Raw genomic sequence first — 26,244 nt, forward strand, 5'->3', positions numbered from 1 at the left:
AAGATAAAGGAAAAAAAAATCAGAGAAGTAGACGAAAATAGTCATTTATGCAGCAAGAATCGGATGCTGGTACATTATCTCACTAGGTGACGATTGCGAATTCGCGGTTGACTTCGTGTGCGATAATATACTAGCATAAGATTCGTATGAACTGTTTTCATGCCAAAACACGGAAAGGTACATATTGTCCGACCACTATTACAATTCTGAGATACTATAGTGCCAGGCAAATGTTACCGACAACAAAAATCGGTTACATTTGCCACGTCTAAACATGAATTTTCATTCTCAAAATATTTAACAGACTAGTCTTAGCTTCATGCATGGACATGTTTAGCGAATCGTAAGAAAAATGTAATTGTATTTTCTGTAAACGTTTTCCATGTAAAAATGTGTTTCATTTTCCTTATGGTTCGCTTTACATGCACATGTATAAAGCCAAAAGACTTGCATCTTTACATTGAGATCAAAACACTGGCACTGGAATTTCTCCTTCATTTGACACTTCCTGCAATTTGTTCAAGCTTCAACTTGCGAGAAGTGTCAAATGAAAAAGAAATGTAAGTGTTTTGACAGCTCCTGCAAGTTCTTCGTTTAAAGTAATTTCACCTTCGGAACATTTCCATGTCATAACAGTCTGCAGAGGACCTATATTAGAGTAGTCACCCCTGGCAACACTTTGGAGTGCGTAAACCTCTGTGTGTTACTCTTTCTCACTGCGTTATCAAAAAGAGGCAAGAAACAGTACAATTCCGTCACAGAATTGCATAAAAAAGATTTTTTTTTCTAATATGCATGTGTGAATAAATGTAATGTTCGACGGTTGTTCTATCCAAGAGCGGAAAAAAACACATTGAATACATTTGCAACCATCAACATGAATAACACCCATCATAAGAGAGTGGAAATATATACAACAGGCGAAGAAGAAGAAGAAGAAGAAAATCCTCCAACTTGAATAATGATCGACCATCATTTATAGAAAAAAATAAATCAAATTAATAGATGAGCGGCCTCTGGTAATATAACAAATTGATGCATAAACCATGTAAGACATAGATGGGGCCAATATCATTCTTAAAAGTATAATATCATTTTCCATCAGGAAACTATTTATCAATCCATGCGAGATTTCGTGTCAAACGATTGGTATTTATGTCACGGATTATATTCGGAATTTTTCCGTAGTTTGTTTGCTTTGGAGCTTGGAACATCCGGCCGATTAATTTTGTAAAATGTGTTTGCAAAGGTGAAACGCTTGCAAGTAAACGAGATGGATTTTGGGTTTTCTGTCCGGTAAATGTTTGAATAATATTTCTTGTCGGTCTGCATGCAATTGAGAAACTATTAGAGCATTTTTAACTTCTGAAATGCGGTACCATCTGTTACCGGCAACGACGACAAAAAGAAGCAATGATCGCTGGCTGGTTTTTATTATTATACAAAAGTGAATATTAAAAGTAATGAAGTACAAGATTTTGCATAAAATCGTCAACTTCGAGCAGAGGAAGTAACAGATTTACTGATTTACAGGTAATGTTTGTGTACCAATGGAATACTACGAGAGCAAAAATTGGGACAGCAGCAATTTAGCTCAAAAGCATAGAATCCTCAGTCTAGTCTAGTAGGAAAAAATTGACAAATTAATTCGTATAAGCTTATAGCTCTCGGGAATTAGATTGCTATGGAAATGGTTACAATGAATGGAAAGCACAAACAGGAAAGAAAATGTTACCCGCCGGGATGGAAGCTGACCATCTGACATGAAATTTGTAGTCGAACTTTTTAAATTTAAGGTGAACAATCAAAGACATGAATTTCTTGCTAACTATTCTGAGGTGAGGCGTTCTAGACTAATTCAAAGCAGCGTTTGTTTAGCACTTGCCAACTTTCAGTTTGAATTTTCAGCACATTTACGGCGTCATTTTTGACGATCTGTTAAAATGTCTGACGTAGCGACTCACGGTGAGTCTTAAAATTTTTAAATAAACGAGTAAGTTAACATCCAGGTTTTTTTCATAAGTGAGTTGGGGGAGGGAAGTGCTGTTCAAGTAAACAAGTTTTAGCAAAATCCCCTGAGCGGTTCCTGAGAACCAACACCAGCGTCAGCCAGGGCTTGTGAAACAGTGAGGACTTAAGATTTACATTGGAATTGGTAGAGGGACAAATTCTAAGATTTACAGTGTAAAAATTATGGCTCTCGATAATTTCTTCATCGAGCAATAGCAGCTAAAAGTAAAAATTTCACCGTTTTAAAAGACTGATATCTCCTTTACGAAGCAACCGAGGAAGCCTTTGAATGGTGATCCCAGACTAGTTTTGCAAACCCTTTTGAACAGCAAAAAAATAATTTTTGAATCGAAGTTTTCTGTTACATTTTCAGAAATTCAATTTTTAGGCCACCCTCGGTGAACTTTGGACGCTTCAATACCTTACTGGTAAGAGTAGTTCCCGTCAATTTGGTTGCTTATATGGTAGCCTGGGGTCTCAGCTTTACAACGATACCAAATATGCCATACTTGATCCTTTACAAGAAATATTGATGAAAACGTTTTGCATAGAGGTTGCTCTACTCGCAAATCTAGAGCTATCTAGAGGAATTACCTATTTTCAAGACGACATTCCAAATAAATGTCTTTCTTTTATCTATCAAACATTTAAAGTGTTTGTTTTTCTTAAAAATAGATAATTACTCTAGATAGCTCTAGATTTGCGAGTAGAGCGCCCTCGATGCAAAACTTTTTCTTCAATATTTCATGTAAAGGATCAAGCATGGCATATTTGGTATTGTTGCAAAGCTGAGACCCCAGCCTACTATATAAGCAACCAAATTGACTGGAATAATCTTACCAGTAAGGTATTGAAGCGTCCAAAGTTCACCGAGGGTAGCCTAAAAATTTAATATCTGAAAATGTAACAGAAAACTTCGATTCAAAAATAATTTTTTTTGCTGTTCAAAGAGGGTTTGCAAAACTAGTCTAGGATCACCATTCAAAGGCTTCCTCGGTTGCTTCGTAAAGGAGATATCAGTCTTTTAAAATGGTGAAATTTTTACTTTTAGCTACTACTGCTCGATGAAGAAATTATCGAGAGCCATAATTTTTACACTGTAAATCTTAGAATTTGTCCCTCTACCAATTCCAACCGCTCAGGGGATTTTGCTAAAACTTGTTTACTTGAACAGCACTTCACTCCCCCAACTTACTCATGAAAAAAACCTGGATGTTAACTTACTCGTTTATTTAAAAATTTTAAGCCTCACCGTGCGACTAAAATGTGTTACAATTCTATTACTTCTTTTGGTAAAAACCCAAATGGAGCTTTGGTGGAAAATCTTTTACTTCATTAGTTTCATAATTGGCGAATTAAATATCCTTTGAGTTGTAAATTTCAGTGTTGCTTAGCTTATAACAAATATCTGAAGCCGAAAACAACAGAGCAATTTTGCGTTGCACTGGTCAAAGTATGCCACAAATCCGATTACAATGATAGATGCAGCATAATTGTCGATATCGACAACTCAAACTTCTCGTATGTCTTCGGTCTAACATCAGCTAGATTTAAAATGTTGCTGGTATTTCTATGTTTAATTTGCTTAATCAGATAAAACACAAGAAAGGATGTTGAACAGAAGTGCTAATAGCATAATTGAGTTCTGAATTACCGAAACAGAGCCAACTGAATTTAATACAACGCAATTAAACGGTATATAATCCCAGGCAAGGGAATGTGCAGGTACAGAAAAAAAATGACACAAAAAAGAAGATTTATTTCACCTTTTCAAATCACGTTCCATTTCCCGTTACACATAGCCGTCGGAAACAACGGTTTTTTTTCCACGTCTACCGTGTAACACTTAAAAATTCTGTTTCAATTTTCCGTTCTTCATGCCACATAGTACATTTACGGTGGGAAATCACATTTCTTTTCAAATTATAGCAACAACAACCAAAAAAATTGCAAAATAAAATAAATCTCCGATTTATTCGTGTCAGGTTTAAGGTATTAATACAACATGCACACACACCGTTCCCCCCGGCCCTTATCCGAATGTATTGTCGCATAATTTAAATATACACTTGAGCTTAACAAAACCGCCCAACTGCAAATAATATTGCCTGAGGGTAAGATAATGTAATTACTCGTTATTGTTAAAAGGTATTCAAACAATTCTACATTACTTCATACACAAAATCTTGTATAAATAATAAAACCGCCCAAAGTGCCTCGCTCTCTTTCTCGCTCCCTCGCTCCCTCTCGGTCTATGCTGGCGCGTTGCAAAATTTGGTAAAACGAACCGTTTAAAATATATAAATTTTCCCCGTAAACCAAAAGCAGTGCCTTTTAAATATTTGGAAATAATAAATTAAACATGACAGGCTGGTGTATATTAGACGGTGGAATAATAAATTGAGGCTTCATAAACATAATTCTGTTTAATTAGCTCATAGTTGAGCACAAAAAATCTTTTAATGTACTTAGATGCTTATACACCTGACATTGTTGAATTGAGCGCACCAATGTGTGCGTTATGTTCGAGAGTATGAGAAAGCGGAAAAAAATACATCGTTCTGCATAACGACATCATATGGTCCAACAGGTTGTTTAAATTTGAATGTTTTATACAATTTTTCGGATGTTAATTTAGTGTTTTTATCAACAGCAGTAATGGCTTCTGCAGTTACGTTTTTTACAAAAAGAAAAAGAAAATTCCAATGGAACTGTAGCATTAGAAACTGAATAAAAAAATTGGATTCAGAGGTACATTTCCTAATGAGTTTGATTTCTCGTTCTATCGCAATACCGACATTAACCCCAATCGACCAAAAACTACTTACAGTGGAAATGTGACGCAAGTCCTTTTATCCACTTACAAAAGAACTGATGTCACTAAGGTGACGCTTACAGTCTCGAGACGCAAAAAGAAATGCGACACAAATTGCAGTTGATTTCGGCTTCATCTTCCATTTGTAACGCGCCCCCACTGGATATCAGTTCTTCAATAAGTGGATTAAAGGACTTGCGTCAAACTTCCACTGTAAGTAGTTTTTGGGCGGTATCAGTTCTCTTGTAAGGATTGGGTCCTCTTCTCAATCGAATTTTCATTGAAACATAGGGCTACGCAGACCCGTGAGTTTGTATCCACATCGAAAACCTAGTCGAAGGACACGGATAGGCACTTAAAATGCTCAGAGCCCCCATATGAATGACGTTACGAAAAACTCCGAAACACGTGTCGACTATCAACTATCTTTCGAAGTCGTTATAGCATTGCATAAAGCAAATTTTGTTTAACGTAATGATACCATCAACGCTTAACGAGTAAATGATCCAGCACTAATCATCATCAGCATGTGCGATGTTAGTGATTTAGATTTTTATGAACTCCATTTCAATGCACAGTCGGAATTCCATTTGAAATGTCGTTCATTGTAGTCTTGATGTTAATTGCACCGATCACTTGTGACTGGTTGGAGGTAAGATACATCTTGACTGTCTCATCATCTGACCGAATTGAAATTAAAAACGGACAATAATCTAGGAGCTCAAACTGGTCAAGTACAATTTGCTTCGAGTCGAGTGCAAGCTGTACAATCCGAAATTTGTGGTGAATGCAACCTGCTCAACCAAAGTGATTGATCGATACACGAAGGCCCATTCAACGGAATATATCATTAAACCCAAGTTAAAAATCTACGACGTCTTTGTAATACAAAAACTCTTACGGTTTCAGTCTTGTCGATAATTTTGTCACAACTTCGTCGTGTAGATCGAAATTAAAACCCACAAGAAATTTGCTACCGTCTATCGACCGACAATGGTTTTTCTCAGGGAAAATTACTGCGACATTCTGGGAAATAAATCCAGTTCATTTGTGGCCAAAGTATTTGCAAAATGGCGGAGTCAAAATGGTACAACAAACTTTTATCGTCCATGTCCATTAATGGTCTGTAGAGATTGCAATCGAGGGGAAACGATGCGAGCGACTCCTGTCCCACATATTTTTATTTTCATCTATTGATGCTTGTTGGTTTCTATTTGTGTCTATATCCATCGTTCACTACACCAAAATATACTAACAAAAGGAGGTAGCAAATTGGCAGAACCAATCGATGTAGTAGACACAGATGATGGACCCAACAAAACGGAAACAGGAACCGTCCTAACGACAAACTTAGAGCTGAATTTTTCTAACAATTCACTATACATTCGCATCTCTGTTCTTATAAATATTCTATTTTGCATTCATAAAGTCACTTGTGCTAACTATTCATTATCTTCCTGTAGTGCGGTCTTTCGTCTATTGACGATTCCCGGTTGCGTACGAACCCTATTTCCGCATATTACCCAATTTGCTCGCATCGTTTCTCGATCGCAATTTCTACTCCTAACTTCACTTTTTCTTTCAATTTCTAGGGAAGACGTTTTAGTTATTTTATAAGTGGTCCGAAATCTAGTCCGATAGCACCACCGCTAATGCCAATTGGCGAATGGAAAATTTGCTACAAACTCGAAACACGAATGAATAATGTCCAGGAGTTGGTTATTGAGGCTTGCCAATTGTTTGAAGTTAAACAAAAAACTGCAATTCAATTTTAATGCAATGTATACGATGTCTTTAACATATACGATTTCTATGCTTATGAGACTATACTCAACTCTTTCGTCTACATTTATTTGAGGTGTGGTTTAAGATTTCTTATTAGCGCCACGCAGCGAATAGGGATTGGCGTCAGTGTTTTTACTTTAGTCATACCGCCAAATCTTCAGTCGATTTTTTTAACTTTGGGAACAAGCGGTCTCCGATTTTAATGAGTGATAGCTCGTTGGATTCGTCTTTCAATTCTAGGAAACACGTATCTTTCACTTTTTCTAAAAAAAAATTGTTTTCTGTGAAAAGAGCTCGAAAGTAAAGACATGTCAGAGGGTACCGACAACAGATTTCGGCAATAACTCAAGAAAAAATTATTTTAAATTGTTGTAATGTTGTACGAATGTCGGCCTTGGAAAAACCTACAGGTAGAGTATACGCACTGCTTGGTGCGAGTACATCCACGAGAGTCATGACAAAAAAATATAGTGAATGTTCGGAGAGTCTGGATTCTCCGCAGCTTCGTTGTTCCACGGAACTGAATATGGGGTGTTGTAGCTGGCCTCACCCACTATCGTTGCACAAATAAATGAACCCAGTACTTTTGTGCTGCAAGCCCACAGATGTCTTGGAAAAAAAGTTGGTGCCAAAATGCAGATTTTTTCCTTCATTCTGAGGGTTCTACAGCTGGAACAGCATCTGGAACGGTACTACTACAGTCATTTTTTATCGTCTACTATTCTTTTACCTTATCAATAGAAAAACGCTTCGATATGTCGCGAATGTTTAAGTCTTTCCAAGGCCGACATTCGTCCAACATTACAACAACTTAAAATATTTTTTTCTTGAGTTATTGCCGAAAAACTGTTTTCGGTACCCTCTGATATGTCTTTACTTTTGAGATCTTTTGACAGAAAATATTTTTTTTTTAGAAAAAGTGAAAGATATGTGTTTCCTAGAATTGAAAGACGAATCCAACGAGCTATCACTCATTAAAATCGGAGACGACCTGTTCCCCAATCGCCTGAAGTCTTGGCGATATGACTCTTATAAGAAAAACGGAAGCCCTATGATAATTGAAAATAATACCTGTAGCCGTGGCTTCGCCTTCTGTTAAGGACCAACATAGAGATAAAATACACAAAAATTTAGGGTACGAAATATACACACTCAAGCGACAAAGAATTTTGTTATTGGCTATGACGTGAAACTATTGAAAATCTCCGCCTCTATTCTCCGTACGGTTTATATTGTTCCTAGTCTGTGATGGCGAAATCTAGCATATGGAAGAGGAAGATTACATTGAATAGCATCTGTTATCGGCAGCGACAACAAAAATAAGCGAAGAGCTCTTCCTGACTCAACCTTACATAAAAATTTATATTGAAACAAATGAAGAAAGAGATTTTGATTGAAGCACGTGAAACTTTTTAAGCCAAAAGAAGTAACAGACTAGATAATACCAGTGATATGCTGCAATCTGTTAAAATTTAAAGAAATTAAGAGATATCAGCAATTATTTCATGATTCAACATCCACAGGTCACATCAAACAACCGAAGCAACAGTACATCAGAAAATCTGAGAAATGTGGTCGCCACGTATCGAAGGCAACTTCACTAAGAGGCATATCTCCGATATCTGAGAAACTACTGAACCGATTTTGATAAACTTTTTTTTTAATCAGCCATATGGTTCGGAAGATGTTGTCTATTCGATTCATGAGCAGTTACCTAATATAACGTCAGTCATAGGGGATGTAGTTCACTCCGCGAGGAGGAAATAAGATAAAGTCAATCCATTTCCCTTCACAAATAAGCGATAACAATTGAGCAACATTAAATGTGTTGCATCATTTGTCGACAGTATCTTGTAGTGTTTGATACAAAATCTTTTACTTCGTTTGTTGTAACATACATTTTGCAATAAATAACCGATACAAGTCAGAGCGCTTCGCTTGTTTTTGTAGTCGTTGTCGATAACAGATGATTACAAAATCGTGATTTGTTGTTTGCACCAACAGCGATTTTGTCCATTATTGGTTTTGGAAGGTAACCGAAAGGAATCATGTCCAAAATACTTTCAACTGATTGATCAAATTTTTTTGTATAAAATGTGGTCACCCACAGCTGCTCACTCCTTTTTAACACATGTCTGCAAAATATTATCTTTCGTAACACCATGAGAACCGTAATCTTAGTTCATGCTCAACTTGTAGTTTTATAAACTGACAACGAAGAAATGCTGTACGAGCTTATAGCACGCTACCTCGTATACGACAAAGAAACAAAAATTAAAAGGAGACAATACTGTAAGTGTAAAGTAAATGACAATATTGTCGTCGTATAGTTTGTTCGCGGCTGCTAATGAATGTATCATGTTCTTGATTCAAATTCTACTGGGAAAGTGTTATTTAATCTGCTATACCATATCTGCTGAGCTACATAAAACTAGACGTGTTCACAATGTGTGTACCGAGTGTACGTATGTATAGTATAAGGTAGACGATGCTTTATGGTGTGATATGCATTTTATAACGCTTGTGAACCAATAGTGGCGGTAATAGAAGCTCTTTTTAAAGGTATTTACACTCGACTACTAATATATCCGGCACTTTGTTTTTGCTGCACACATAAAATTGTGATATAAAACTCGTAAATAGCAAAAGTTTAGTTTGCTATTTAAAACCTCTTAGAATTTATGGTGTTCTCACTTTATTTGTGATAAATTTCTATTTATACAAACCGTATATACTTTCCAGACCATTTATTGGGAATATTGTTGTTTTGCGGGTGTTTAAATGGAAACATTTATTCAAATTTGAAATTGAAAATTTTTGCAATGAATCGAAAGAAAAACCCCTGTTGCATTTTCACAACAAAATTGTATTTTTATGCAACAAATTCAGCAGAGAAATGTCGGCAGTTCATTTTTATTGGAAGTTATATTGTGGGAGGGTGTCTGTATCTTAGTTCTCAGAGCGGGTGTAATCCGAGACTATTCTTCCATTGAGTGTTTGGAACGTGTCGAACGGTTAAAATACCAGCGATCGAATATTAAAACATTTGAAAATTTAATAAATCCTCTGAACTGTAGAGAATAGTACGCTTTAGAACAGCGCTGCAGGCAATTCGGTCTGTTATTATAAACAAACTTTCATATGAGTGTGCGTAACTCGGTCCACAATCTACTCTCTAATGTAAAAGGAAACGTGGAAAATATTTTCTGTATTTTGTCAGTTTCTACTGAAATGCCGCGGAGCAGAATCTGACATTTTACCATGTCATTTGCTATTGACATCAATGACATGTATAACCGATTCTGCACCGCGAGGTCTTATGAAGCAAAATCTATGTCAAAACTAATGAAGTAAAAGATTTCGAAACAATTTCCAGAAAATGATTTGATTAAAAGAAGTAACAGAGTTTACAAAACACATCATAGGCAGATGATTCCTGCGCCAGGACTATTTTTGTGAAAACTTTTCCAATATTTTCTAAAAACTTTCGCTGATTTTCCTTAAATTTCACAGTTTTCGGTAAAATTGGGAAAAATGTTCGAAAGTTCAACCAAATTTGAGAAATTGGATTCCAATTTTTTTTATTATCAAACTCTCATATTATTGAAGTACAGTCGAGGAAATTTAGTTTTCGGGTTTTCCAAAGGTATTAATCTTATTTAACCCACACTTTATCCCACAACAATGGAATCCACAAATTTAAATTTAGTTAACTCAGCGGTCGCAATGACGGCGCTGCAGTCACGATTTCAAAATGTGATATAGGGTGGATAAACTAAATTTTGGTTTTGGTTACATTTTCTCTTGGTTTTTAATTATTACATCAGGCTTCTAAATTAAGAATATCTTTATGCAATATAAACCGTTTGAGTTTGAAAAAAGATGTTTTGTATCAGTGAACGATATAGGAAAGCGTTCAGTACGTCTCAACATACAGAAGAACGTAAAATATAATTGTACATTTAGCCACCCTACGTCCGTCATCGCTTCTATTGTCTTCAAAAACATATTGTGTGCTTGTCATGATATGTATCAGACGTTTGTTTATTTATGTGTCTCATCTAAAATGCTGGCCAGCAAAATTTTGATCATTAAATTCAACGGCCAAATTGATCTAAATGTTAAAATAATTGTGAATAATAGTGAAGTTAATGTGGTTTTGTTTTCTCTTCATAAAGGAATTTGCATCAGTTCGATGTAAAGTGCGGAGCACCATTAGAAAAAAAAACTTGTCGCTGAAGAATGATCAAAAAAATGCTGGACGCAGTAGCTACAATTAATGCTTTGCAGGATATAGAATAAAAATTAGAGAAACACCAAGAGCCGTCCATTTGAAATCTTCACAATCATCATTTCAACTAAAGGTTTTTTTTTTAAACGAAACGCAGATTCGGAACATTCTTTTTCGCCAAATTACAATTTGGCATAGGAAATAAATTCAACTCTTTGTATAAGTGAAGCTCATGAATGAGCTCAATCATGAAAACAGAATCTGGTCAGGAATAAGATAAGAATATGAATATATGACGAACTTCAAAGTTCCTGATTTATAATCCTGAGATGCCTGCTCATGCAATTATGCGATTTACGATTTCCAAAGAATTTTAATATCAACTTTTAGACAAAATAACAATTTCCAAGTCTGTTTTCTATTTGATTTATTTGATGTATTTCCGACCTCGTTCTAGGGTAATAAAATTTTCTGTGGATTATTTGTAACTTCATGAAAATATTAAGATGGAAAACCTCAGAAACATTCACATAAAAATTATGCTTTCCTAACTAATGTTGAAATAGCCTTTTTGCACTCATTACGAACTTAGGAAAATAACTACTGGGCAGTCGAGACGGTTTACTTGTAGTCCGAAATTATATTTTGGCTTCGTAGAACACAGATAAACACAAGAGAGAGGAATTATATGATATGCAGTGCATACTGTCCCGTACAATCTTTTTCTATATAAAAGTTATAGTCAAATCGACAATATTGTATTATTTGGCGATTTGTCATATTTTGGAGTTTCTTCACACTTTGGCGATTTTTCTTGACAATTCATCATATTTAGTTGATTTGTTAAATCATCAAGAAAAGTCTCAGAAGTGTGAAGAAACGCCATAAAGACAAATTTTCAATTCTCTATGATCCTTGGAGTTTCTTTACTCTTTGGCGATATTTCTTGGTTTTTCTTCACATTATGGCGATTTTTCTTGTTGATTTAACAAATCAACCATAATGATGAATTGCCAAGAAAAATCGATAGAGTGTGAAGAGAAGAAGAGAAAAATCGCCAGAGTGTGAGGAAACGCCAAGGTGTAAAAATACCTTTTTGAAATGTCTCTACATTATCTTTCGTAAAATGATAGTTTCCTCGGGATCTTTCGTTAAAGTATGAATTCCCTAGGATCGAACAAGATGCCGTTACCTGACGTAAAATAAGAGTTTCCTTAGGATCGAACCAGGCAGCATTTCGTAACTTTTATAAAAGGATAGATAGATTCACTAGCTTCGAACAAATAACGCCTTTTAGATAAATTTCGTAAAAGGATAAATTTCCAAGGATTTGTTTAATCACCACGAAGAATCGCCAAAGTGTGAAAAAACGCAACAAAGACAAATTTATCATTCTTTGTTTTTGCCGGCGTTTCTTCATCCCTTGCCAATTTTTTATTTTTGGCGATTCTTCATGGGAATCATGATTAATGACGGCTACGAGCTTTAGCGAAAACGAATGAGATGTTCCGATCCGAATCTGCGAGCGAACTTCCGTTTCGTTAAAAAAAGCCTTTAGTTGAAATGATGATTGTGAAGATTTCAAATGGACGGCTCTTGGTGTTTCTCTAATTTTGATTCTATATCCTGCAAAGCATTAGTTGAAGCTATTGCGTCCAGCAACTTTTTGATCATTCTTCAGCGACAAGTTTTTTTTCTAATGGTGCTCCGCACTTTACATCGACCTGATGCAAATTCCTTTATGAAGAGAAAACAAAACCACATTAACTTCACTATTATTCACAATTATTTTAACATTTAGATCAATTTGGCCGTTGAATTTAATGATCAAAATTTTGCTGGCCAGCATTTTAGATGAGACACATAAATAAACAAACGTCTGATACATATCATGACAAGCACACAATATGTTTTTGAAGACAATAGAAGCGATGACGGACGTAGGGTGGCTAAATGTACAATTATATTTTACGTTCTTCTGTATGTTGAGACGTACTGAACGCTTTCCTATATCGTTCACTGATACAAAACATCTTTTTTCAAACTCAAACGGTTTATATTGCATAAATTTACTCTTAATTTAGAAGCCTGATGTAATAATTAAAAACCAAGAGAAAATGTAACTAAAACCAAAATTTAGTTTATCCACCCTATATCACATTTTGAAATCGTGACTGCAGCGCCGTCATTGCGACCGCTGAGTTAACTAAATTTAAATTTGTGGATTCCATTGTTGTGGGATAAAGTGTGGGTTAAATAAGATTAATACCTTTGGAAAACCCGAAAACTAAATTTCCTCGACTGTAATTCCCAAGGACTCCAAAATATCCTCAAAATTTCCAAGAAGTTCATAAAAATTCCGAAAGTTTTTTTCCCCTAATCTTGCGACTGGTTCTACAACTTTTTGTTCTGGGCATACAACTTGAAGTTGGCTCTAACATACTAATAACAATAAGAGCACGCTGCAACGCAGCCTTTTCGCAAATTTGTTGCGGAATTTACAATTTTCCTTTGGCGACAAAAAATGTTAAGGCCTGGCGCCAGTGATTATTATAGGTGTTTTTCTCTCGAAAATTTCGGGAATTTTCAAGAAATATCAAGAATTAAAGAATTTGAAGAAATGTAGTTTTTGAAAATTCTTGAAAATTTGTGGAAAATAGTGAAAATTTGTGGAAATTTTTTCGGCGAAACAGCGACAATGTAAGATCAATATAATCAAAAATAGGAAAAATTCCAAGAAATGAAGCTCCTGTAAAGCCTGACCTCTAACAATAAATCGTCGTTCCTACTAAAAAAAATGTTCCATTTGCTGCATTTTCTGATAAAAGTACGAGCAATTGAACAGTGTCCACCGAGTGGTGTATACTGTGAGCCAAACACTTGTCTCTCAAGCTACGAAATATGTGTGTTAAGTTATATGTTAGTCAATTTTCGTAAATTAAACTGTGTGCTACTTAAACGAGATCGTATTGTGACGTGTTTGTTCAGCTCTTCAAATAAACGTTTACGTAATTATGTATACCATTAAAGTGTGTTCATGCAGACAGACGAAGCATCTTCTACGATAACAGCAACAATGGCAGCAGCAGAAAAAAATAAATAAATTCAGAAATGGTTGTCAAGGCGAAAGCTATATGCAATTACAATATTACAATTTAGTTTTTATCGTATTTTTTACATTGTACTATGCATACACCGGAGTTATATACCTGGAAGCAATTCATTCATTTGTTGTGTGTTTTTTTTATATTTACAATTTTCATGAAACTTTTTTTTGCTCGTTTCCCTACTACTCCCGGCAAATTGAAAGGCTTATTTATTTCATTATTTTTGAAATAGCATTAAGCAGAGGTAAATTGCACTCAACTTGATGAGTATTACTTTAAAATTTAGTTCGTATACATGGTTATTACCGTCTCTTCCATCACCGACCAAAGTAAAAATCTACCAGTTTTTTTTGTGTGTGTGTACTGCTGGTGAGCTTTTAATGGAAAACGAAATACAAATTTAATGATCGTACGGATGAAGAAAATGTTGTTGAAAATCCTATTAAATTTGTCGTTATGGTTTGTTACAAATGTACCGGGGATTACATTTTGCTATGCGTAAATGTTGTTGTGGGTATGGACATGGTAGAATTTTTAATAGTGAAGGCAATATTTTCACTTAGCTTGTTCTTGGACCCGTACAAAGTGGTGGGTATTAACGGTTTGCAAACTGCAATCACGTTTGTAGCAATACGAATTTGAATAGCTGAGTAAGGGAAACCTTTTGTTGTTGCTCAAAGATGGAAATCAGCACAAAAAAAAGTTTTTTAAGGCGTGTGGACGTATGTACCTGCCGAGCCCGGGAGCTAGAGCACACCAGCCGAGAATCATCACAGTGTGACATTTGTTCTTTCGTAATTGCGAACCGAAGTTACAGAGAGCAAAAACTCAGTGGGATTAAAATACGTCTTTAATCCTTGACCGTCCCTAACAAATCGAAAGTAATCCCTTACGGACGTAAAATATGATCAAAAAGTGCTAAGTTATAGTACTGCTACGTTATGGTACTGTTACGTTATAGCACTGCTACGTTAGAGTACTGGCCAGAATTTTTCGCATATTCTGTCCAATTATGCACCCGAATTTCCCAATTTTGTTGTTGAAATTTTTTCGCGAAAGCGGAAAAGTAAGGGTTCAGGGACTGAGCGTGAGTTACGCCATTTAGCTATACAGTGATGGTAGCCGATTTTTTGTAATTTTCTCATTTGAAATTTATTGAAGACTGTAAAGCGGCAGTACTGTTTTTAGTTCCCTAAGAAAATGGCCGATGTTGGATTTTAGAAGTAGTTATCTTGTGTGGGGTATACCCTCCAGGTTGAAGTCACAACGGAAAAATTTATCGCAACGAAATTCCTTAATGAATGTAAACATCTACATCCCGGTATGGCCGATTCTTCAAAATCGATCGATCCATCCTGACTAATAGTCAGTGACTATGTTTTATGTCAAAATAATATGAAAATGAGTGCGCTTGGGTCCTTTTTTAAAATCGTTATCGCCTACGACAATATCTGGTAATTTACATTCATTGAAATTCCTGTCCTAGGGTAGGAAACTTGCTCTGACTTCGGACGGGCCTCTCAACATTGCTTAAATGAATTTTAATCCGAGCTAATGTAAAGAGAAATTTAAATGTAGAGGTTTAAAGTTGCGGTGTTGCAGCGCTTTTTCAATATATGACTTTTATGGACAGCTAGCTGTTGCATACACTCTTCGTACGAGTCCGTTTTTTTTGTTTTTATTTTTTTTTTCTTACAATAAATAATTGAACACTGAACAGATTGCAATTTAGCAAATCCTCAGTCACATTTAACTTACCTTTATCGCACTAATTGCTGATTGTTTGGTTGCGTACGTAACGAATGCACAGCCTTTACTCTGACCATTTTGATCACGTAAAACGGTACACTCTTCGATGCTTCCTTGACTAGAAAATAATTGCCGTACATCTTGTTCGTTGTATTTTTTGTTGAGCATGCCAACGAACAATTTTCGATCTGAAATGGAGGAGAACGTTTCATTAGCAAATACTAGAAATATACTCGATGGTCTCTGGTTGTTGCACTCTTTTAAAGCGCAATATATGTCATAAAAAATAAAGTAGAAGATTTTGAATCGAATGTGGAAAAATTTAGATTAAATGAAGTAATAGATTCGATTCATTTTACAGCACATTTGCTTGCCGTATTGTTTGGCTAGCTGTCAATATAATTCGGGAAATAGGTCGTCAACATTAAGATATCGCACCGTCCTAGAATTAACTAATTCGTCAGTTTGGTGTGAACTGAACATTAGGTATTAAGTGACTCCCATACCATTAAAAAGTGAATTTCGATTCTTTAAGAAAGTAGCAAAAATTGAACTTAAACTGTCCTGAAATCAAGACAATTAAATTCCAATTCCGGTTCTTTGAATTCCAATAGATTCCGGCAATTTTACAGTATCCAAAAATGGTATCAAGTTGATACCATCAACCTTCCGAGGACCTAAACACCTTCAGCATTATCGCTCTCGTTTATTTTATTGCCTTTTCTTCTTTCGCCCAACAATATAACTCTGATATATGGAGTATTTTTCACATGCTCTCCGCAGGCCTCACACGCTTTAAAAATTCTCCTGTTTCAGGAGTTTGAGGAGGAATTTAGATTTAGGTTTTTTGTTAGAAACTTAAGGCCATAAAACTCATATTTTTCCTTTTACAATGGGTATTGCTGGGAAGTCTCTATTTCTTGTAACATTCTTTGACTCGTATGTGCAAAGTATTGTCTTGTTCGTACCAGTATATAGCTAAATTAAACTCTTAGCACTAGTACTCTTAGATCTTCGCATACTCTAAACCTAAGTTTTTAAGGGTGGCCGATTTTACAGGATCGGAAATGGATCTACCCAGAAAAATTGCAGTCACCCAAAGTTACATCTGTACATCTGCACAACTGTACAACAGTTTAGAACTAAATAAAAAGCATTCTTTAGTTCAAAAATGATAAGTCTGTTCGAAATTGTTTTTCTGAGAAAATTATTTCCGGAATGAAGCAACACTAACATCTTTCCGAATATTATTTCAATTCAATTATTTTTAATGTTATTTTACTCATCCACTTCATCCTCATTTATAATAGTCTAATGAGATTATCGAAGTCTAATTTTAGGAGTTTTACGAGGCCTTGGAGATTATAGGTGCACTTATGAAATTTTAGGAGGTGTTGGAGGCCTGTCTCAGCTATAATTTCATTCTTTTTTCGTTATAAATAATATTTTCTTTAACGTCCCATCATATGAAAAACCCAAAAAAAAGAAACGAAGAAAAAAAACGACAGCAACAAACAAAAAATTGGAAAATAATTGACCATTAGCTACAAATGTGTCTATTATTTGATACTTATCTATATACATATTCCACCATAATAATACTTCTCTCTACATCGTATAAATACACGAGATATATAGAAAATGGCATGCTGTACGTATTAGGAAAAGCATTTATTATGCTTTTCGTACTTATATATGTCGAAAGAGATTACACCACATATAACATGGATCGGATATTTCTCTATATATATATATCGGATACCATCGGATAGATGGACGGAGCACAATATGATATGGAATTTATCGACGAAATTTCGTCTGCCTTTCTGATGATGAGATTTTCATTAGGTCGATGTTATATCGATGATGGAAATGGTTAAAATCCACAATATATCGTGTTGTTCATTTATGGTCGAAAACAATGAACAAATGAACTCGAAAATTCGCTACTTTTTAAAGTACCCCGTATTATAATTACACCGTATACGGTATATAATATACGTTGTGTATATAATATAATGTGAGTATTCGACGTATATATTGTAGTATACCGCAGCTGCAGCCCTCTGTTCATTCAATTCAATCATCCCTTTCATGTTTTCGGCGGGATTATCTATTTTTGGCACGGAATACTCGGAATTTTTATTTTCATTTTTGTGTTTCGTCATAGAATAATGGACTATATGGGCAACTGTTTCGCACAAAAACCAATTTTTTTTTGTGCGCTCACAAATTTTCACATAATAAAAAAAGATTATTTCGTAAAAAGTTTTCCGTTTGGTTTTTGTGTATATGTCGTTGTATGTCGCTTGTACTTTGCCGGGAATGTAAAGTAAAATGCGTTCTATGGCTTTTTTTATATGAGTTTTAGATGTACAAGCATTTATATATGAATTGGATGTAATGCACCTTTTATGCAACAATTCAGCTGAATGAATGATGCACTCTTTGTGTGGCTAGATGTGAAAGCTTTCCATGGAAAGATTTTTTTGTTTGTTACATTTTGATCCCATTGTTTTGGGATATTTAATTTTTTTTTTCTTTTGGGACGGTATTTTTCATGTACAGACGCAGGTTCATTTGTGTTAAAAGGAACTTGATATTAAATGGCGGAAGAATAAAGGAATTAAGGTTTTGCACAAAAAAAAGAGACTGAAAAGAGGAATTATTTTTGGGAGAATATTTTCTCAATTCGAAATCTGGGGAGATGTATAAAAATTCGGGAAAAAGTGGGACAATTGAGGAAATTGGTTTTCCAAAAATAATTGCTGGCGGAAAGTGAAATAGGCAAGGACAATTTCCTGATTTTTCCACAACTTTCCATACATTTCCTCATTTTTCCATAACAGTCGGAGACTTTGAAATAAATGACGCATTTAGTTTCAGTTGTTTTTCAGCTGAACCACTTGTACAATCAAAATATGGTTTTACGTCTTTAAACGGTTTAACCATTACCACGTGCATGTGTATTCATTGTTCACCCGTATAATCAAGTGTATTAGTGTATTTGTCTGTATCAAGTGAAACAAAATACGTCAGTTAATTCAAAGTCGCCGACTGTATTTTTCCAGAAACATTTTTCGGGAAACTAGGGAAAACGTTAAACTCTGACTATCACATATGGGGCATTAAGTGATTGGACAGGTGATGATGAGCATATTCATGAAATCTCGGCTCAAATCAACATGACCTCAGCTTTCCAACGGACCCATGGTCGCTTATGTTCCTCAACTGGTGTAGCTGTAATTTTTGCAAGAAAACTTCACTTTCGTAACTTTCAGGGATTCTTCCAAAAGCCCATTCAAACTTTGACATTTTTTTAAATGTGGTTTTAGAGTCTTCGCATCACATGATCTATCAATACATACCAAAAAATATTAAAAAATTTATAAGACCGAGTTTCGTAGGTTGTCTTTAAAAAGAATCCCTATTTAATTAGTCGAATTAGTCAGACTGTCAGACTAGAACGTATTAACTATGTTTACGTTAATTAAGAAACTAAAAGACAAATCTTTTTTTTTGCTTTTTGTCGAAATTACCGAAAAAATTCAGTTCATAGTTGAGTTTTGCCAATTTTACTTCAACTCTAACAATAAATTCTCGCGGACGCGGACAGAAACTCATTTGTTATCGATATCGACGACAAAGATAGGATGGAATTGATTGTGGCTCTATTATATGCAATTTGTTTGTTACAATAAAACGAAGTACAAGATGATTTTGTGTCGAATGCAAATTGTACTTTCAACAAAAGAAGTAGCAGATTTAAAATTAACATGGTGATATACTATGCTGTTTGCACGAAATTAATACATACGCCGTACCATTAAGACTGTTGTGCTGTTAATTAATTTGTGTTGTATGCTTATTACTAAACATACAAAATGTAATTTACTGTTGCCACAATAATATCAATAATTTCATTTATTACATAGAGCTTCATCTACAATGTACATAATAATATGCCAAATACATCGTTCGTGTATTGCCCCGTTAAGTACCCACAGTGTTTACTAACCATAAATAATAAAATACAAAATTGTATAGTAAGACATCTCGAACTAATTACCATATCTTATTGCATTTACAGGCTAAAATACTTTCGTCGTTCTGTTGACTTAGTTTAATTCCATATATATCTTATTACCCAAGATAAAATTAAGTAAATCATCAATCAGAGGAAAGAGAGAGAGAGAACCAAAGTTAAATGGAATATGATGAAGTAAACATTTAAACAAGTCTGGGCTGTGGTGGGCGGTTATTTTGGGTTGGAAACGAACGAATGCTCTATCAATTCTCCTTAACAAAAACAACATTTTTATATCTCATTTGGATACTCAACACAATATTTTCGTTGAGTTATTTATTTATAGTTTGCTGGTGGTTATCTATCTTCTTTTTCGGTGGAAAAAGGCATTATTATTGTAGAGCAAGTGTATAACTTACCGAGGAGATACATATATTTTGCCAAGTCAGAAAACGAAATCAACACGCTATACGAGTCTTGTGTAACGGCGGTAAATTTGATATGGTGTCATGGGGGTATTGTGATGTTGTATCTAAACCATATAACATAACCGCAGAAAAGATTTATTTCGGTTTCATTGTGGTTTGACGTCGGGTTACTTATAATTGGATGAGATTTTGAATATATCTATGCGAGGGGTGAAGCGAACGGTATCGTGTCAGAGGTTGAATCTACAGAATCATATCAAATTCAAGAAGAAGAATATAATGGCAGGAGAACAGAAGAACAGAAAAAAAACTGAACCAACATAATTACTTAGACAGGAGACGGGTGGTGTCGTGATTCGAGATGATTGAAACAGATATTGTGTAGCGAAGTGAATCTCAATTCTCTTCTGTTCGCTGAAGTATCACTTCTTTATTCAATGCAATTGAAGTTTTATTTTAGACAGAATCATTATTTGAGCGTTTAAATCGGTGTAAGAGTCACTATATCATAATACTCGCATGTTTCCGGATTTTGAAAACTTCATTTTCATTTCTTTTATGATTCGCTAAATGTGTACATGCCCAAATGTATGAGTACATTTTCAAATGATTATTCATTGCTTTGTGAGTCTATAAAACCTAAAGAGCTAACACATCATCCCGAAGTGTTTCAGCTGAGAATAGGATTGAAAGTAATAGAAAGTGTTGGTAATTTAGAGACTTTTGGCAGGAGCTAATTCCAGAGGTCGAATGAGGAAGAATGAGAAAAAAGCTTTCCTCCTGCACCGCTACCACCTGAAAAATTCTAGAACTTTGTGGATTTTTGACTGTTTTGTTTTTCGACTATCGTCTCGACGTTTGGGATTATTGAAATGGTATAGTAGGTTGGTTCCTACAAAATCCATCTCTCCACATTGTTCACCATCTTCCCAGTTCTCGAGCCTCGGGATCTTAAATGTTAGTAGTAGATTGATTCTCGTATAGCAGTTGATTCAAAAGGAGTCAATAAAAAGTTGATTCAAAAGGTCAATAAACACACAAAAACGAGACTTTTCCATCCCGAGTTATGTAATGGATTTTACATGCTGAAGGCGTCGAAAGACGTGCTTCAAACATGAAAAGTACGGTTTTTGACGCATGTAGCATGTAAAATGTATTGAATTCTCTTTCAAAAAACCAGCTGTCATTCAACATATTCACTCTATCAGTCGAAACGACCCAGTCGTCATATTAGCATCTATCTAAGAAAAGCAAATTGGACGTAAAAAAATTTACTAAGTCATCAGGTCATCTGTTATCGAGAAAGAGGACTGATATAAGCAATTAACTGTAGCTTATGCTTTCTGTTAAAGTAAATGCTATGTTAAAACTAATGAAGTAAAAGATTCTGTATCAAACACGGTGGAAAATACATTTCAAAAAAGAAGTAACAGATTTAGTGAGTACAGCACGATTTTCCTATAAGATTAAAATCGATTAAAAAACTACCCGAGGTCGAGCCCTGGATGGAGCAGGTAAAGTTTTTGTTATTAAACAACGGCAACTACGCAAAAAATTAAATTGTACTAATTTTTGCAAACTAAGGTCAATTTAATTAGTTTGGTTCTCCCTCTTTCTATAAAAAATCATTACCGACTTCAATCAGTAAGTCGAAATGTGAATGGATTGAGTCTGTTTGCAATTTATTGTGCTATACCAAGTAATCTTCATTGAGATCAATTTTACCTTTTCAGTATGCAAAAGAACTTTTCTCTCCCCACCAAATTTGTTTCCACAGCACAGTCTAGATACAGATATATAATATTCACCATCATCAAAGGTATAAACGAAAGTAAATGTACAAACAAAATGTTTGCAATTTTCGTATTGAAAAAAAGGGTTTTGAATGATATACCAATTATATATCAAACGTACACATCTTTACCGAATATATATTTACATTCTAAAAACTTTCAATTATACGAAAGTACACCCCAAAATGTTTATTGAAAATGCAACAATCAACAGGTTATATAAACACGCTATGGTAAACAGTTTTCAATGAAAGAAAAAAATGTTTTTTTTGCGCTCTCTCTCTCTCTCTCTGTTGAATTTTATTTATATCTTTTTAAATGTGTACACACAAATTTTATTTTCTATATGAACATAGATGAATCTATTATGTTTGTTGTGTATAAAACATCATTTTGATGAAAGGAAATCATCTGCACACAGCAAAACGGATGAGGAGTGAGTGAGAGTATGGAGACACAGGGTTTTTTTTTTCTTCACCCGATTCATTTTACGGATATGCTTATCAAAGCGAAATTTTTCGACGAATGAAGCCAACATTTTACACCACAAAGTGAGTACCAGTAAAATGTTGAAGAAGCTTTTCAAATTCAGATCTTTATTATGGAAAAGCGTGGTTTGTGCGGTGTATGTATTATATTCGAATTGAAATGTGAATAAGCATTTATTGCTTAATAAATGGGAGGAACACATTCCGTGTATGAATCCAAAGTCTTCGTATAGCTCTTTCATAAAACGTGACCGCAAAATGTATGTCGTCGATAACTTTGGAAGGTTTTGTGTGCGAGGTTTCTTACAGTCAATAACATTCTAAAACCAACCAATTAAAGAAATTTTAGTTTTTTTTCGATAATTTTGACGTTTCTAAATGTTTAAAACGCAATATACATCAATTTAATACGGCTGTGCTTGTCACATTCTGTGCTCGTGTATAAATGAGGAAACCAATAAATAAATCACTGATATTTGACACTTTAAACACTGCTCGGTTGAGATGAAGAAAACTCCTCTGTAATATGAAGGTTAACCCTGCTTACAACACAACAATAATGCCTGATCAGGATATAGTCTAAGCTTTGTTTGCAATAAGGTATATACCAAGATACATGGTCGTAGGTAATGCCATATACATACAACCAAATCAGATTTGCGGTGGCAGGAAAGTTGGATACAGACTCCATCTCTCGTTTTCTTTAAAAACACAAAATTGCTTAGAAACCTGGGCCATCTGTTTTGTGATAGGGGCAATATTTTGTGAAACACAAGCAAATCATAGTCAACCATTTTAAAAGAAGGTGTCATTAGCATCGAACTAATGTGCTAGACTAATGTGTCTGAATGGCATTACCTCCACCCATGTATTTACCTTGGTTTGCAACAAGGTCACTCTACGACGACATTTTCAATTCATTATCTGTCTTTAAATGCCCGTTCCTTTAGCAGGTACTGAAGTGTTGTCCATTCTTCATAAATAGGTGATTTAAATCATTTGAGATAATAAATTGAAATTTTCGTCGTATAATGTGACGTGACCTTGCTCCAAATAAAATGTCGTAACAGATACTTGTTGTGAGCCTCGTATCGCATATTCGATATCGATATAAAGTTGAGACTGCATGCTGATTCGGCATTATTATTTTGTTATAAGCAGGGTCAACCTGTGTATTATAAGGGGTCCAAGTTTCGTCGAGGATTGTGAAAATAAACTTTTTCAAATATCGTACAAATCGGACGACTTTTGTAAAATCCATTCTCGGTGTTTAATGGAGCATGCAATGCTCTACCAATATCGCCATTCAATTAGTTTCAAACTCTCTTCGTCTTGAACATATCACCATTCAAAATATAGAATCCTTGACGTTCGCGGGCTGTAGCTTCGTGGTCATGTTGTCAACGAAAACCATTTTAACACGAATAAGGAAAGAGGTATTTCCTCTATCCGTTGCGAAAACAATCTGTACTCAAATGACTCGTGAGTTCCGGGCGGCCAGCGATGCCGGTTCTCCGAAATGGCCCAACGGATCCGAAAGCTGAATACAGTTTCGTGTAGCACTCAAGCCAGAATATGAACAAAAAATTAGAGATGGTGTCGCGTCCCTATTTAAGTTTTGCTTAACTCCACAGCGACTGTGGACATTAAAAAAACTAAACATTCCACAGTAGAACTGATACCCATATCCAAAAGTACCGTTCAACACGAAATTACGTAGATATGTCATGGTTGCTAGGAATCTCGCGCCGCGTCATTCACAATAATTCACATTTTGACACATTTTGTATAAGGAAGATGTCACTTTGTGAGTTATTGTGAATGACGCGGCGCGAGATTCCCTAACACCTATGTAATTCCCATTGACGTACGTAATTCACCACTGTGGGTGTCTCGTTTTGGAATGTTAGTCACTGTCACTGTAAGTGAAATAACAGACATATTTGCTCGCATATTTGCGAAATACGTCGTGTGTTCCTGTCATTTCTTTACGTACGTAAGTACGCAGATATAGTTGCTTACGATTTGATACATTTATTGTATTGTCCTTTCGGTTCAACGGTTCAAAATAAGCTAAAATGGGACTAAGTACGAATTGTAGCAGTGACAAGGGAAACTAGTCGATTAGAGGGTCCAATGTACCGGGTTTAAATATCGTAAAATTTTAATGTTTCCCAATTTCCTCGAAACCGTGGTCAGAAGGACTGACACGGTTCAGAATTTTTGATTTGAACATGCTATTGATTTGTAGTCCATCAACTTTCACATTTGAATGAGGGTGCACCTATTAATAATTGACCCAATTCAATTTTCACAACATAAAATTACATTTTATCGAAACAATAAATGAATGCGTCGAACAGTAACATATTTTGGATTGCATAATGGTTATCGGATACAATAGCATTGCAAATAAATATCAATTGTTCGATCAATGCAAATAAATAATAATAAAAAAACATTCATTTGCAATAGCTTTAATACCAACCCGAACTACATCCACTACATGCACTACAATCGTACAATCAATTCGGAAGTGGATGCAGGCGGGTTGGTTATTTCTGTTTAAAATATTACCACCTTTCCGCTTCAGTTCATGAAACAATAGCATCAATGTAGTTAATGATGATAATAATTATGAAAATATAAATTAAAATGAGTCGCATTTAAGCAGAATTTATTCGATAACTTGTTATATTGGCTAAAATCTGGCGGCGCAATAGTAATACAACCAATGCATTGATACAACACATTAACAACCAGTCGTTTTGTTTGATTTAAATTTTTGCTTCACTTTCTGCTGGCAATATCCACTGCAATGAACAGAGATCGTTTTTTTGAAGGTCTCTGCTCTCACACTTGAATGTGAACTACACCTCAACGCTAATTGATTGATCATGTGTGATCCATTATGTCCAAGCTGAAATACTATTGCGATGATAATTGAATTTCAAGTGAACATTATGTAAAGTAAGTTAAAAGTATTTCGGTTTGCTTTTGCTTTTGGTGAAACTACAGAAGTTAGTAGTTTTGGTATAGCTAGACATAAGCAGTCATGATGATTTAACTGCTTTGTCAATAGGTTTTTAATTTGCAATGGACGTTTCTATTGTCTGTTAATCAACTAACTCAAATGTCTATAAATGCAATGCTCAATGCACTTTTCCTAGAGAAACGATAGGTTTCCAGCGTTGGCTTTAAGAGTACATTGTCCAAGTTCACTGTGTTGATACAAAATCAATTATTACAGCACCAGTCCTAAGTTTTTCAAGAAATTTAGAGAGGGATTCTTCTGAAAAACAGAAGACCGAAATCGGACGCATTTTCTATTGGATTTTTTTAAATGTGCCTAGATAGGTATTGGTCCCTAGATGCCAAAACTACTTTCAAAAAAATTCTTCGAAGCTTTTGTGGCTGGTAAGAGATCATCTAAAACCGAAGACCTGCACTTTTCTTACAAAAATTTCTCCAGTTACACGAGCCGAACAGGGTCGTGTGGGGTGTCATTAGAAAGGTAATTGCATATACTTCTGGGGCAAATAGGGTCTTATTGAGTTTAAAATTCATCCACTCTGAGATATGCACAGTTGAAGTTTTTAACCGAAAAAAGACTGAAAACTTACAGTTTTCTTACAGAAATTTCTCGAGGTACACGAAACGTACATGGTCGTGTGGGGTGTCATTAGAAAGGTAATTGAAGTTTGGCAGCATCTGCGATTCAATATAAGCACTTAAACATTTCAGCTTCTCATAATTCGTCGTAGATGATTCCAAACCCCAATAATATCTACTTGCCCCGGAAGTACATGTA

General features: G+C 35.1%; 1 protein-coding gene across 6 annotated transcripts in view; it reads right to left on the reverse strand.

Moving 5' to 3' along the window:
- The window catches only part of LOC119079084 (CUGBP Elav-like family member 1-A), a 75,710-nt gene that overhangs the window by 27,004 nt on the left and 22,462 nt on the right, over positions 1-26,244 (reverse strand). For all 6 annotated transcript variants that reach the window (XM_037186898.1, XM_037186897.1, XM_037186895.1 and 3 more), the window contains exon 3: positions 15,707-15,885. In XM_037186898.1, the coding sequence (XP_037042793.1) occupies positions 15,707-15,885 (179 nt within the window). The remainder of the gene's footprint in view (positions 1-15,706; positions 15,886-26,244) is intronic.

The sequence above is a fragment of the Bradysia coprophila genome, unplaced genomic scaffold (assembly GCF_014529535.1).
Source record: "Bradysia coprophila strain Holo2 unplaced genomic scaffold, BU_Bcop_v1 contig_297, whole genome shotgun sequence".
Classification (NCBI taxonomy): domain Eukaryota; kingdom Metazoa; phylum Arthropoda; class Insecta; order Diptera; family Sciaridae; genus Bradysia; species Bradysia coprophila.